The sequence below is a fragment of the Oryx dammah genome, unplaced genomic scaffold (genome assembly GCF_014754425.2).
Source record: "Oryx dammah isolate SB20612 unplaced genomic scaffold, SCBI_Odam_1.1 HiC_scaffold_25, whole genome shotgun sequence".
Classification (NCBI taxonomy): domain Eukaryota; kingdom Metazoa; phylum Chordata; class Mammalia; order Artiodactyla; family Bovidae; genus Oryx; species Oryx dammah.
Window position 1 is genome coordinate 60,847,883 of NW_024070209.1, and position 16,252 is coordinate 60,864,134.

The following is a 16,252-nucleotide window of genomic DNA, read 5'->3' on the forward strand; positions in this document are numbered from 1 at the left end:
TAATAGAGCCCATATATGACAAACCCACAGTAACATCATTCTCTATATTGAAAAACTAAAAGCATTTCCTCTAAGATCAGGAACATGAGAAGGATGTCCATGCTTGCCCCTTTGATTCAACATAGTCTTGAAAGTCCTAGTCATCGCAATCAGAGAAAAAAAAGAATCCAAATGGGAAGAGAAGAAGTAAAATTGTCACTGTTTGTAGCTGAAATGATACTGTATATAGAAAACCCTAAAGATGTTACCAGAAAACTACTAGAGCTTATCAATGAACTTGGTAAAGTTGCAGGTTACAAAATTAACACACAGAAATCTATTGCATTTCTATATACTAGCAATGAAAGATTCAGAAGAGAAATTAAGGAAATAATCCCATTTGCTAACACATCAAAAAAGAATAAAATCTCTAGGAATAAAACTACCTAGGGAGACAAAAGAACTGTACTGTGAAAAACTATAAGACACTGATGAAAGAAATCAAAGATGATACTAACAGATGGAGAGATAAACCATGTTCTTAGATTAGAAGAATCAATACTTCTAATACTACCCAAGGCAATCTAAAGATTCAGTGCAATTGCTATCAAATTACCAATGGCATTTTTCACAGAACTAGAACAAAAAATCTTGAAATTCATATGGCTAGAGAAAAGACCCAAATAGCCAAAAAAATCCCGAGAAAGAAAAACAGCTGGAGGATTCAGGCTTCCTGGCACCAGACAAAGCTATGGTCATCGAAAGAGTATGGTACTGGGACAAAAATACAGATCAATGGAACAGGAGAGAAAGCCCAGACATAAACCTATGAACCTGTGGTCAACTAGTGTACAACAGAGAAGACTATATAATGGAGGAAAGATAGTCTCTACAACAAACAGTGCTGGGAAAACTGGGCAGCTAAATGTAAAAGGGTGAAATGAGAATTTTGTGTATGCACCACACACAAAAAAACTCAAAATGGATCAAAGACCTAAATGTAGGGCCAGAAACTATACAACTCTTAGAGGAAAACACAGAACACTTTGACATAAATTGCTGCAATATCTTTTTGAATCCACCTCCTAGACCAGTGAAAATAAAAACAAAGATAAATGGTTATTATCTTTGTAATTATCAAAAACAAAGATGTAATTAAACTTAGGAGCTTTGCACAGCAAAGGAAACCATCACTAAAATGCAAAGAATTCACAGCATGGGAGAAAATATTTGCAAATGAACTGACCAACAAGGGATTAATCTCCAAAATATACAAATAGCTCTTGCAGCTAGCTATATGTCAAAAAAAAAAAAAAAAAAGAAAGAAAAAGGGAAAAAAAAAAACAATCAAAAAATGGACAAAAGATCTAAATAGACATTTTTCCAAAGAAATGGCCAAAAAGTACATGAAAAGATGCTCAACATCATTAATTATTAGAGAAGTGCAAATCTGAATTGCAATGAAGTATCATTACCTCATACTGGTTAGAATGGCCGTCATGAAAAAGTCTAGAAACAAATGCTGAAGAGGGTGTGTAGAAAACTGAACCCACCTACACTGTTAGTGGGAATGTAAATTGGTACAAACACTATGGAGGTTCCCTAAAAAAACTAAACAATAGAACTGCCCTATGATCCAAGAATCCCATTCCTGGGCATACATATATCCAGAGAAAACTATAATTTGAAAAGATACATGCACCCCAGTGTTCACTGAAGCACTGTTTACAACAGCCAAGACATGGAAGCACTCTAAATGTCCATAGGCAGAGGAATGGATAAGGAAGAATTAGTAAAAATATCAATGTAATACTACTCAGCCATAAAAAAGAATGCAGGAACATAGGTCGACCTAGAAATTATTATACGAAGTGAAGTCAGACAGAGATAGACAAATAGCATATTATCACTCATATGTAGAATTTAATTTTAAAAAATGATGTAAATGAGCTGATTTACAAAAAAAAAAAAAGAAAACCAGACTCATACAGATTTCAAAAACAAACTTATGGCTACTAAAGGAAAAAGTTGTGGGGAGGGATAAACTACGATCTTGGGAAATAGATAACCAGGATCTACTGTATAGCATGTGGAACTGTACTTAATATTCTATAATAACCTATATGGGAAAAGAATCTGAAAAAATGGAATATATGTATAACTGAATCACTTTGCTGTATACCTGAAATTAACACAATATTGTAAGTACACTAAAATCCAATACAATTCAAGATTTACTTGAAAGATAAGACAATATTAAGTAGGGTGGAAAAGTTTGCTTCACACCAGAATTCCATCTGAGAAGAAATAAAAATCTGGATAAAATTTTTTCATTTTATCTTTTTCACTTGCCACAAATTGTATCATACACAATACATATTATTATATGTGTCTTTGTATATGTATGTATGTATACACACACACATAGGTATAGAGGAAGGTCTGAGGTAGGCTGAATTTTACTAAAATTACAAGCCAGCATCAATTTAGCACAGTAACTGATTGGATTTAAGTTGTCATCCCTCATTCTTGCCCAGCACAGGAAAAGGAAAATCTTCTCTGGAGGAATATAACACCATTGATATAATTTTTTGAATTCAATAATTAGAATTCAGTAAAAATAACTGGCAGTGCTAAGAGATAATATCATACAAATGAAAAACAAGAGAATAGGTAGAGGATAAAAACCAGTTTACAGGTCGTCCAGGTATAGGCCATTAGTAGACAAGGACCACTATAATTTGGTTATTAGTTTTGTTTTATTGTTGTTGGTTTGTAGTCTCTCTTAAGTAACCTCAGGAGCCACTCTTTTATTTCTTTCTCAATGGTGCTTCTGTTCCACATATCTGCTCCAGTCTCCTTTTTAAAAAGAAATCAGTGCATATAAGACAAATACACAAAAATTTATTTATGAAAGCATACAGAAAATGAAACTCAAAATATACTACTTATAATAGCATAAATATCCTAAATATTTCAAAATTAAGAATTTCTGCATTGAAAATTATGAAATATTCATAAAAAGTAAAGACTTGAATAAATGGAAAGATATATGGAAGATGCAATGTTCTACAGATGTCAGTTCCTTTTAAATTGATTTTACAGATGGAATGAAGACCCAATTAAAGTCCTAACAGAGCTTTCTGTGTTGATAGTTGTTGTAAAATGAAAATGAATACTCAGGCAATTCTGAACAAAAACAAACCAAAAAGACTCACATAACTAGAAACCCAGACCTTTTATAACTCTATAGTACTTGAAACGATGATAGATACAGTGCAGCTACCTGACTTAAAACAAACGTGACACTGCAGAGTAACAGAGAAAGGATAATCTTTTAAGTAATTGGTGCTGGTTTTTGTGGATATCCATGTGGTTAAAACACACATTTTAAAAATCTTTTCCCACAATGTATACAAAAATAAATTTTATATGGATTATAGATCAAAGTATAAAAGGTAAGACAAAGATCTTAAAACATACTATATCTCTTCAATACCTTGGAGTATTACTAATTTTTTAAAACAGGGCACACAATCTAATCAACATAATAAGAAAAAAAATGAGAAACTGCAGTACATTACTATTAAAAACTTCCGCTCATCAAAATATAATATTAGAAAAGCAAAAAAAAGGGAACTTAAGTATAGAAAATATTTGCAGTTAAATATCGATTATATAAAGAACTGAAAAAACATGAGAAAAAGAACTTTACAAAACATAATCAGACTGCCAAAAACATATAACTAGATGCTCAGTTTCAGAAGTCATCAAAGAAATACAAACTACATCTATTACAGCAGTACAGACCCTTCAGATTGAGTTAAGATGGCGAGGGCTAACAACTGTTGGCAAAGATGAGACTAAACTGTAGTTCTCATATACTGATGACAAAAATATAAATTGCTTCACCTACTATGAAGAAATCTTTGGAGGTATCTATTGAAGTTGAATATATATAGAAATGGATGGGTATATTCACAAGGGATATTTAGAAGACTATTTATAAGAGTCCCAAACTGGAAACAACTGAAATACTCATCATTGACAAAATGAATAAATACATTGTGTTATATATTGCTATATACAATGGAATAATATACATAATATGTGTGCATATCACAAAAGTAATGTTAAGTGAAATAAGTCAGACCCCAACCCTGCCCAAAAAGACCCTACTAGTCATCAACATACATTACTAAAGTACATACATTTATGAGTAAACCTATTAATATTTCTAGAGAAGGACAGATGATTTTCATACAAGATCAGTTAAAACTGACTTGTAGTATTAGAAGTCAGAAATGTTTATCCTTTGGAGGTTTGAGAAGGTGGGGCAAGGGAGATTTGTTAGGGTGTTGTGAAGTTCAGTTTCATTATCTGGCTGTTATATGGGTATGTTTACTGAGTTGAACACTTACAGTATATACATTTCTCCAAGGGTATGTCATACTTTACCATTTACTAATGTACACAGTTGTTTTCCTATGACAGAAACAAAATTCAGCCCTTTAAAAGCAAGCCTTGTGATCTAACCATGTTCTTTGTTGAAATCCCGTGCTTTGGGACAGGAATTCATAATGAAAGCTAAATAATTGCAAAGGCTTCAGACAAAAAGGAAAAGTAGGTGATGGAAACATTATCATTGAATTTTTGGTCAACAAATAGAAACTATATATATAAACAAACAGATATGTCTGCCAGTATGCACTCCTAATTTTAAAGGAAACAAGAGATTCCTCCCCAACCTGAATTGGCAGGGCACATTACCCTAATTCACTTTCCTCTGAGTAAAAGACTTTCCTCAACATTTAAGCAGTTGAACTCAATTCTTTTTGATAGATAACAGGGTTTAAAAAAAAAAAAAAGACTATACTACACTCTACAGATCTTTGAGTACTATTTATTTAGGCCCTTTTAAAAGGTACTGTTTTTCTGACTTCTTGCAGTTCCTGACCTGAGTCATCTCTGTGATATGTCATACCCTGTCACATCTAGTTACCTTACACTGAATAAAGAGAAGAAAGGTTATAAACAGCATGCATACCACCTGACATAAAACATTTGCCAGCTATTTCTTCTGCTTAAATGAATACATTCCAAATATCTAGACTATTAGCTTGAAAAACTATAAATTTTATAAAAAATAATGAAATAGCCATCTTTACTTATTATAGTACATATATTTATGAGTACACCTAATTCTAGATAAGGAGTGAGTTTTACTAGAAACAACGTGCTTCTCTTTCACATTTTGTCTTCACTTTTGACTGTGCAATATGTATGTATATGCACAAACTTGTTTTACTTCCTTCTTAGAGGCAATCTTACCAGGAACACAGTAACTAACTAATTGTGGAATTTAGCCAGAAAATAAAAAGGAACCAATTGAATTTTAACAGAAAATTTGTCCTAGAAGTATTTATCATGCTCAGGTTAACAAACCATTTGTTATGAAAAAGTGTTAAGAAGATCTAAATACTTGTGTTTCTGATTATTAAGGCAATGTGAAATGAAAAGTCCATAAGAAAAAAGAGGTTTTTGACTTAAGAAATCACTCCTCACCCACACTTCATGACCTCTGTTAATGTAAATTATTTAGCTACACTGTAAGCAAATTTACTATACTAATGCTTAGTCTTCTATCTCATATTTTGTTATTATAAATACAACTTTAAATCAGAACACTCAACAAACAAGTCAGTTTCCTTTAACTTTGGAGAAATTGCTGATGCTTACCACTGAATAGGTAAAGGAACCTGTTTAGAGTTCAAAGTCTAAGGTAGAGAAATTCAGTTCCATAGTAGTACTATAATCTGCCAGCTCATTGCTCAAAGTTATAGAGATTGTATGACACACTGATCAAAGCTACTTTCCTGCATTATGCTATGAAAATGGTACAAGTACTCACTTTTGGCATTGTTAGGATAAATCAGTAAACAAAGATGACAAAGTAAACCTCACTATCTTTTTTTTTAATGACAGCCCCCCACCGCACAAAACAACTCAAAAAATAAGTAACATTAGGCAGTAAGAAATATATGGGAAATTACAGTGAACTAGGAATTCAGAAGCAGAATGACGGAGTGGTTCAGAGTATAAGATTTGGAGTTAAACAGGAATGGTTTTAAATTCTGCTTCTGTCACTTCGAGTCTCTGTCCTTACTTATAAATGGGAAAACTAATACTTAACTCTTAACGGTTGTTTGGTTGTTATGAACATGAAACATGACGGTAATTGCCAAGCATAGCACTATGCTAGGCAAGTAACGTGTGCTAGTCTATAGTAATTTTTGTTTTTGATGAAGGTTGGTTCTTTTATTCTCCTACTTTGATAATAGTTCACTTCTGGACTGAGCACAGTAGAGAAGAACACATGCTTTCAGAAAGAAGGACTTATATGTAACAATCTTTGTGCGTCACATTTTCTTCATCTGTAAAACAGATATAAGATTGCTCTGAGATAATGCAGTGTTCAACATACTCACCAGCTAAAAGTATGCACTTGATAAACAGTGGCTAAAATTATAAGACCTGAATTCTGGCTCTAGCTGTTGCATTGATCACTATGTAATATATGTAATATGTATGCAAGGCACTCAGCCTCTCTGAATTTCATTCAAAAAATTAACAAAACATCTGTCTTGTGTATCTTTTAGGGCTGCTAAGATAATAAAATGAGGCAGGTAAGCACTTAGAAAACCGGAAGGCGCATAAAAATGGATGGTGTTATTATGGTTCTGATGGCAGTTTAGAGGTTAAGTACCATAAAAATGGGATTTTAAAATCTTTTTCATATAATCAAGAAAGCTGTACTTGTTTTACAGACAGTACACAAGTGATGAAGGTTACAAAAGGACTTTTTCTGTGTTGAGATTAGTTTATTGTAGTCTGGATCAGAAAAGTTACTTAAGGTGAACATTTTTTCTTGTTCGTCTCTCAGGAGTGAGATATTAAGACTTGAATTTATATACACTGTAGTATAGAATATATGACAAATTGATTGTTGAACATTTTTGTTATACAGAAAGGCCTTCTTTGACCTCAGGAATTCACTAACAGGAACAATACATTATTATAAGATTAATTATAATTAATCTTGTAAAGTCCTTTAAAGAAATTCTGTAAATGCTTAGCATTTTTAGCTACTAGCATCTAACAAGGTTAAGCTCTTCTTCAAAATGAGCTACTGCTTGCTTGATGAGTTGGTTTTAAATTACCTGACATGCCACAAATGGCAGCTGCTCTATCATGTGAGTGATTTAATGATTATAGCAATCATTAGAATGTCTATGATTAAATAGTTGAATTATTAATTGTTTATTCCTCTAAGATTATTGTTGTCTCAGAAAACTAAAGCACTGAAGAGTTAAATAAATCATTTGATTCCACACATCACACTTGCAGATCAAGGGTCTGCAAGACTTTTGAGGTGCTGATGCTTTATAGTTGCACCGTCCAGTATGGGGACTTACTACTATGGGTGGCTACTGAACTCTTGAAACATGGCTAATATGACTCAGGAATTAATTTTTAAATTTCATCTATTTAAAAATTTTAAATTTAAAAACTGATTCTCAGTAACTGGAAAAACTTTTAAGAATGTATGGACCAACTTGGGTACCTGAAATTACTTCTTCAACTGAAAACTATGAACTCTAAATACAGATAAAGTATTTCTGATGAAAATTTAACATGTAATTTGAGATGTACTTTTAACATGTAGAAAAGTTAAGGTTAACATGTATGTGGTTTGCATTATATTTCTATTGAACAACATTGCTATATAGGTTCAAAGGCAAGCAATAAATTACCCAGCATATGGACCTTACTCTCTCTCATATCCATCTGGAGAAGGAATCATGAAAGTTAAAAATTCAGTTCTGGGAGTTGTACAATTAGGAACAGTTACAGGTCTTGTCTTTGATATGTGGACGTTTGGCTGACAGGAACCGTAACCTGGGATTACCTCAGTCATGTGCTATTAAATGACTAACAACCAGCTCTTCAAAAACCAAACCTAACAAAAGCCCCCAAAACAACCATTTTCCTGATTTCTGTGGTGTAAAATATTTGTACCATAGCCAGTTTTGAGTTACCAACATAATGTCCTTGAACTTGGAACTGGGAGGAGATAGCCTAAATTGGCACTTGCAAGGCCACTGGAGTTAGTCACAGTGAGTGAGTGAAAGTCGCTCAGTCGTGTCTGACTCTTTGCAACCCCATGGACTAAACAGTCCATGTAATTCTCCAGGCCAGAATACTGGAGTAGGTAGCTTTTCCCTTTTCCAGGGGATGATCCCAATCTAGGGATCAAACCCAGTTCTCCTGCATTGCAGGCTGATTCTTTACCAGCTGAGTCACAAGGGAAGTGTTAGTCATAGTGCATCATTGGAATACCTTACAAGTTCCTGACATCTGTGTTTCTTGAGAGATGCGTATGTCTATGGTGGAGGCTGAAGTAGATCAGCTTTAATGGAATGCTAAATGAAGTCACTCAGTCTTGTCTGACTCTGCGACCCCATGGACTGTAGCCTATCAGGCTCCTCCGTCCATGGGATTTTCCAGGCAAGAGTGCTGGAGTAGATTGCCATTTCCTTCTCCAGGGGATCTTCCCGACCCAGGAATCAAACCCGGGTCTCCCGCATTGCAGGCAGACACTTTACCGTCTGAGCCACCAGGGAAGTCACAGCAAATTGTAGGATGATTAGACTTGGGCATGAGGGGCATTTTATTTTCTTTATGTAACTAGAAAAACCCTGATTCTTCTCTTACTTCCCTTGAGAACATAGATTTATGGTTATATGAAGCCATTTTGTAAGCTATTAAGGTAGTTTAAAATAGCTAAAGATACTACCTCATTTTGATAAGGAAGATGCATGATTTTAACTCAAACTTATAGACCAACAATATAACAAATATTTTTTGTGTGCAAAGAGACATCTTGGGGACATAGTAAAAGTAAAAGGAAGAATTGATATAAATTCTGAATGGAGAACTTAATACATGTAAAATATCTGTAAGAAGTCCAAATTCAGCTCTAAAGTTAAATAATTTTATGACTTTTGTTGGCAAATATATGTGAAATCATTCTATTTATTTAGAAATTATTCTTTCTATATTAGCTCCTTTGCTTGGACATCCTGATATTACACCTTATGCTCGAGTAAATTTCAGCATAAAGTCCTTTAAAGCAGTATTTAAGAGGATTTAATTCAAAAGCATTTTTGAATAAAGCAGTTCACCCTCTAAGAGAATATCCAAATTTATTTGTACCACTGGGTGTGTTGTACTTAGTCACTCAGTCATGTCCAACTCTGCAACCCCATGGAGTGTAGCCTGCCAGACTCCTCTATCCATGGGGATTCTCCAGGCAAGAATACTGGAGTGGATTGCCATGCCCTCCTCCAGGGGATCTTCCCAATCCAGGAGTCGAACCCAGGTCTCATGCATTGCAGGAGGATTCTTTACCATCTATGCACAAATGATTTTCCCCCCATAGTTGTATATAGCATTTTAATTTGGGTTCTGTTTAATTATATGTACTCATATGCATAGAATTTTAGTACTGAAAAGACTCTTCTAGTTATATCTGATTTTATTGATGAGCAAACTGAGATCCCCAAAAGTGACTTGTCAGATGGTTAGTCTTGACTAGTTTAGCCAAACTAGGGCTCATCTTTCTTGACTACCACCATAGTATTCTTAAAGTTTGTAGCATAAAAACTGCCTGAATCTGTCTGTCTACAATTGGGGACTATTGATACAAGGTATTTTTGCTGTACTCCATACTAGCCAAGTTAGCACATATTCTTTTTACTCTTAACTTCATGGTTTTAATTAGTTACTTTTACATATCAGCTCTGGGTGTTCTTTGGAGGGAATGATGCTAAAGCTGAAACTCCAGTACTTTGGCCACCTCATGTGAAGAGTTGACTCATTGGAAAAGACTCTGATGCTGGGAGGGATTGGGGGCAGGAGGAAGGATGACAGAGGATGAGATGGCTGGATGGCATCACTGACTTGATGGACATGAGTTTGAGTGAACTCCGGGAGATGGTGATGGACAGGGAGGCCTGGTGTGCTGTGATTCATGGGGTCGCAAAAAATCGGACACAACTGAGCGACTGAACTGAATTGATCAATCCTTAGGCAAAATTCTTCATTATTTACTTGCAAAAATTTATTTGGGAACAATTCTATCCTGGATCAGCACGGTTAACTAGTTTAATTAATAAGTAAGTCAGAGAAGGTTTGAGACGTTGAAAAAGAGAAAAAGTTGGGTTAAAGCCCAAATTGTTTAATGTTTGCACCTAAGATTATTGTTATGTTTTGCTAGGTTACTGTTCATTTATGAGTAGGAGAATTCTGAAAAGAAGACATCTTGTTTCACAGTATTGTGATTTAGTATATTATAATTAAAAAATATGTTAAATATTTAAATGATAGAAAGGTATAACCTGAAAATCCACATCTAACAGAAAAAAAATCTATATGTAAGGTAATTAAAAATTGGTATTAATATGTCACATTCTATGATTGACAACATTATGTCACCACAGAAAGTAAAGGTTGGATAATCATGCTTAGGAATTTTACTGAAAACTTTTATGTCTAAATTACACATGTAATACAGTCTTGTATAGATCTCTGCAACTAAGCAAAGAAAATAGTCTTTGATGTGCTTATAATTGTGATGGGTTTAGGGCTGCATTTTTAGGCAAAGATGCCTAGAGGTAGGAAAAGAAGTGAAAGTGAAAGTGAAGTCGCTCAGTCGAGTCCGACTCTTTGTGACCCCATGGACTATAGCCCACCAGGCTCCTCCATCCATGGTATTCTCCAGGCAAGAATACTGGAGTGGGTTACCATTCCCTTCTCCGGGGGATCTTTCTGACCCAGAGATCAAACCCGGGTCTCCTGCATTGGAGGCAGACGCTTTAACCTCTGAGCCACCAGGGAAGCCCAGAGGTAGGAAGGTATAGGTCAAAACTGATATCATGACACAATAAATAGACAATAGGTAAAGTGGAGCCAAAAGAGGATTGGCCTTAATGTATCACCTGAATCAAACAAGAATACACTCTCAAAACTGCAATGTAGGTAAACAGTTAACCACAATTCAAATTGTTTGTAGAAAGAAAACTTTTGTAGCTTAATTTTAGAATAATTTTATATTAATAATGAGATTTTAAGTATAAAAGAATCTTTCATGTTTTATCATCTATAATTCTATACACTTTTACAATGGTACTATGATTTTATAGTAAAACCAGTAGGGCATTTAGGAAGAAGAAAACATTAAAAATGAGGCTTTTGAATGTTTTTTCCTTACATGGGAATGTAGGCACAACATACCACTGGGTGACAAAAAGGAAGATAAAGGAATTTTGTTAAACATATGCATAAGAAAAAAATAAGTTGACTAACATTATCAGTTATCTCTGGGTGATAATGAGTAATTTTTTTTAGCCATCCCTTCTGGCATGCTGAACCTTAGTTCCCCAACCAGGGAACAAACCTGTGCCCTCTGCAGGAAAGCATGCAGTCTTAACCACTGCCAGGGAAGTCCTTGATATTCTCTAAAGTTCAAAATTATGCACAAATAACCTTTCATATCAGAATTTAAAAATATATTTTAAAAGGAAATGGCAAAGCTTCAGCTTTGGAAATTATAAAGCTTCAGCCTTTTATAGTACAATATCTGAAAGATCATATATGATGAGTGTATTTGGAAATATAATACATTTGGAAGAATTTCTTAATATATAGACAGCCATATTATGTGTAGCAGGGAATAATTTTTGAAATAGGTTTTTCATTAAATCATTTTATTTCTGTGCATATGAGGATCATATAAAAGAAGTTCTCCCATTTTGCTTTTCTTCTAATTAGTATTCTTCAAAACTCAGTGTAACAGATGAACAGGTAGCTTTCCCTCAAGTGGTAACTGCTTTTAGCTGTGAGGTTTTTTTTTTTTTTTTTTTGCTGCATATATGGTCATCTCAATTAACACAGTTTCCAGATTTTCTTACAGTTAGGTGTAGCTTTGTGACCAGGATTTCTCCAATGGGATATGTGTAGAAATGGTGGTGTGTAACAACTCCTGGGGTGTGGGGCCCTAAATGGGAAACCTTAAAAAAGAAAGGCTAGCTTTGTGGTTTAGAGCTAAGATGGCACCTGGCGGAAGAGATGAGGGCGCAGCCTAAGTTGTCTGTCAAAATTTTTCATTGGCTCTCTTGATTTCTGTGCACATAGACAGTGCGTGATCACCATAGACTCCTGTTATAATGATGGCACATGATGATTTGACCTTTAATGTGATTGGTGCAACTATGGAAAGTCCCTTACAAACCCCTCCCTGCTTGCCTTTAAAAACCAAGAGCTTACAACAATAAACTGGAACTGCTTAGATGGAACCCCTGTCGCGTCTGATTGTCTCTCGCTCGCTGAGGGGCTGGGTTGGCGGACAGCAGGCTCACCTCTCCTCGGGACCCCTCGGCTTTGCTGAGGGAAGTTCCACTGCCTCTCTCTTTCTGCGGAGCGCCCCCCGCACTGGGGTTGTACCCTAAACAAGAAAAGAATGTGCCTGCCTTTTTTCTCCTTCTTGTAGGCAGGACTGAAAATCTTACAGCACACAGACAAAATACCCTAGATATAACAAAGCAACATAATAGATCTCTTCAAGAAAATTAGAGACACCAAGGGAACATTTCATGCAAAGATGGGCTCGATAAAGGACAGAAATGGTATGGACCTAACAGAAGCAGGAGATATTAAGAAGAGGTGGCAAGAATACACAGAAGGAAAAAAAAAAAGAATACACAGAAGAACTGTACAAAAAAGATCTTCACAACCAAGATAATCATGATGGTGTGATCACTCACCTAGAGCCAGACATCCTGGAATGTGAAGTCAAGTGGGCCTTAGAAAGCATCACTACAAACAAAGCTAGTGGAGGGGATGGAATTCCAGTTGAGCTGTTTCAAATCCTGAAAGATGATGCTGTGAAAGTGCCGCACTCAACATGCCAGCAAATTTGGAAAACTCAGCAGTGGCCACAGGACTGGAGAAGGTCAGTTTTCATTCCAATCCCAAAGAAAGAAAATGCCAAAGAATGCTCAAACTACCACACAATTGCACTCATCTCACATGCTAGTAAAGTAATGCTCAAAATTCTCCAAGCCAGGCTTCAGCAATATGTGAACCATGAACTCCCTGATGTTCAAGCTGGTTTTAGAAAAGGCAGAGGAACCAGAGATCAAATTGCCAACATCTGCTGGATCATGGAAAAAGCAAGAGAGTTCCAGAAAAACATCTATTTCTGCTTTATTGACTATGCCAAAGCCTTTGACTGTGTGGATCACAATAAGCTGGAAAATTCTGAAAGAGATGGGAATACCAGACCACCTGACCTGCCTCTTGAGAAACCTATATGCAGGTCAGGAAGCAACAGTTAGAACTGGACATGGAACAACAGACTGGTTCCAGATAGGAAAAGGAGTACGTCAAGGCTGTATATTGTCACCCTGCTTATTTAACTTATATGCAGAGTACATCATGAGAAACGCTGGGCTGGAGGAAGCACAAGCTGGAATCAAGATTGCCAGGAGAAATAACAATAACCTCAGATATGCAGATGACACCACCCTTATGGCAGAAAGTGAAGAGGAACTAAAGAGCCTATTGATGAAAGTGAAAGAGGAGAGTGCAAAAGTTGGCTTAAAGCTCAACATTCAGAAAACGAAGATCATGGCATCTGGTACCATCACTTCATGGGAAATAGATGGAGAAACAGTGGAAACAGTGTCAGACTTTATTTTGGGAGGCTCCAAAATCACTGCAGAAGGTGATTGCAGCCATGAAATTACAAGACGCTTACTCCTTGGAAGGAAAGTTATGACCAACCTAGATAGCATGTTCAAAAGCAGAGACATTACTTTGCCAACAAAGGTCCATCTAGTCAAGGCTATGGTTTTTCCAGTGTATGGATGTGAGAGTTGGACTATGAAGAAAGCTGAGCACCGAAGAATTGATGCTTTTGAAGTGTAGTGTTGGAGAAGACTTTTTAGAGTCCCTTGGACTGCAAGGAGATCCAACCAGTCCATTCTAAAGGAGATCAGTCATGGGTATTCTTTGGAAGGAATGATGCTAAAGCAGAAACTCCAGTACTCTGGCCATCTCATGTGAAGAGCTGACTCATTGGAAAAGACTCTGATGCTGGGAGGGATTGGGGGGCAGGAGAAGAAGGGGACGACAGAGGATGAGATGGCTGGATGGCATCACCGACTCGACTGACGTGAGTTTGAGTGAACTCCGGGAGTTGGTGATGGACAGGGAGGCCTGGCGTGCTGCAATTCATGGGGTCACAGAGTTGGACACGACTGAGCAACTGAACTGAACTGAACATGAAAGAGCCTAGTATAGTAATCTGATACCTGCCTGCTCTACCAGTTCTGACCACCTCCCAAGACTGTTACATGAAAAAATAAAACTCTTTCTTAAATCATTGTGGTCTCTTGTGGAGCAGCCTGGAGTGTTATATACTTAACATTGTAGCACCATTATACTACCACTAGGGCACTAACAATGAAGCTCATGTTACCCTGACTACTTTGATTCAATATTTTATTGGAGGTCCTAGCTATAGAAATTAGGCAAGAAAAAGAAGTAAAAGGCATTCAATTCAGAAAAGAAGAAGTAAAACAGTCTTATTTTGCAGATGACATATGTAGAAAACTAAAAGAAAGTGAAAGTGAAGTGGCTCAGTCGTATCTGACTCTTAGCAACCCCATGGACTGTAGCCTACCACGCTCCTCTGTCCATGGGATTTTCCAGGCAAGAGTACTGGAGTGGGTTGCCATTTCCTTCTCCAGAGGATCTTCCTGACCCAGGGACTGAACCTGGGTCTCCTGCATTGTAGGCAGATGCTTTACCATCTAAGCCACCAGGGAAGTCCAAAACTAACGATGTGGAATACTAAAGATGCCACCAAAAATTGTTGGAACAAATAAAAGAATGCAGTAAAGTTAGAGAATACAAAATCAGTACACAAAAACCGGCTGAGTTTCTATATACTAGTAAAAGATAATGATAGAGAAATTAAGAAAGCAATCTCATTATAACTGCATAAAAGCAGAATAAATTTAACCACAGAAATTAAAGATCTATACACTGAAAACAATAAATCTTTGAAAGAAATTGAAAATGACAGAAATGGAAAATAGACCATATTCATGAATTAGAAGAATTAAACTGTTAAAATGACGATACTACTCAACACTATCTATAGATTCAGTGCAACCCCAATAAAAAATTGCAGTAGCATTTTTTCACCGAAATAGGAAAAACAATCCTTAAATTTATGTGGAACCACAAAAATCCTTGAACAGACAAATCCAGATAAAGAACAAAGCTGGAGAAAACATACTTCCTGGTTTCAAACTATACTATAAGGCTTAATAATCAAAACAGTACAGTTCTGGGATAAAAACAGACATACAGAGCAATGGAACAGAACAGACAGAAATAAATGCACACATATGTATCAACTAATATTTGACAAGGGAGTTAACACTCAGTGGGGACAGGGTAGTCTCTTCAATAAATGGGAGTGGGAAAACTGGATAAATACATGCAGAAAAGTGAAATTGCACCCATATCTTACACCATTCACAAAAACGGACTCGAATTAAAAACTAAAGAACTGAAACCATAAAGTTCTTAGAATGAAACATAGGGAAAAGCTCCATGACCTTGGTCTTGGCAATTTTTTTTTTTTTAAGCATCAGCAAAAGCAAGTGACAATGACAAAAATAAGTGGGACTGTATCAAAATTTAAAAGCTTCTATGTGGCAAAAGAAACAGTTTAAAACAACTGAAAATATTGGTAGAAGACCTGAATAGACATTTTTCTGAAACAAACATCCAGATGGCCAACATGTTCATGAAAAGGTGCTCAATACCAGTTTTAACCAGGGAATATGGAATATGGAAATCAAACCCACAGTGAGTTACCATTTCTCACCTTTTAGAATGGCTGTCATCAAAAAGAATAGAGATAATGTGTTGATGACATGAGAAAAAGGAACCCTTGTGCACTGTTGGTGAGAATGTACATGGTACAGCCAAAAATGTTTGTTTTTTTGAGAAAAACAGTATGGAACTTAGCAAATTAACAATAGAACTAACATACAATCCAGAAATCTCACATCTGGATACACAAAGGCAATTACAGAAATATTGAAAAGATATCTGTACCCCCATGCTTATTGCA

At 35.9% G+C, this 16,252-nt stretch overlaps 1 protein-coding gene across 1 annotated transcript in view; it reads right to left on the reverse strand.

Moving 5' to 3' along the window:
• Positions 1-2,132: 2,132 nt before the first annotated feature.
• LOC120851330 (WD repeat containing planar cell polarity effector) overlaps positions 2,133-16,252 on the reverse strand; it is a 211,973-nt gene continuing 197,853 nt past the window's right edge. The window contains exon 14 of the mRNA XM_040224029.1: positions 2,133-2,838. Within this exon, the coding sequence (XP_040079963.1) occupies positions 2,801-2,838 (38 nt within the window). The 3' untranslated portion in view covers positions 2,133-2,800. The remainder of the gene's footprint in view (positions 2,839-16,252) is intronic.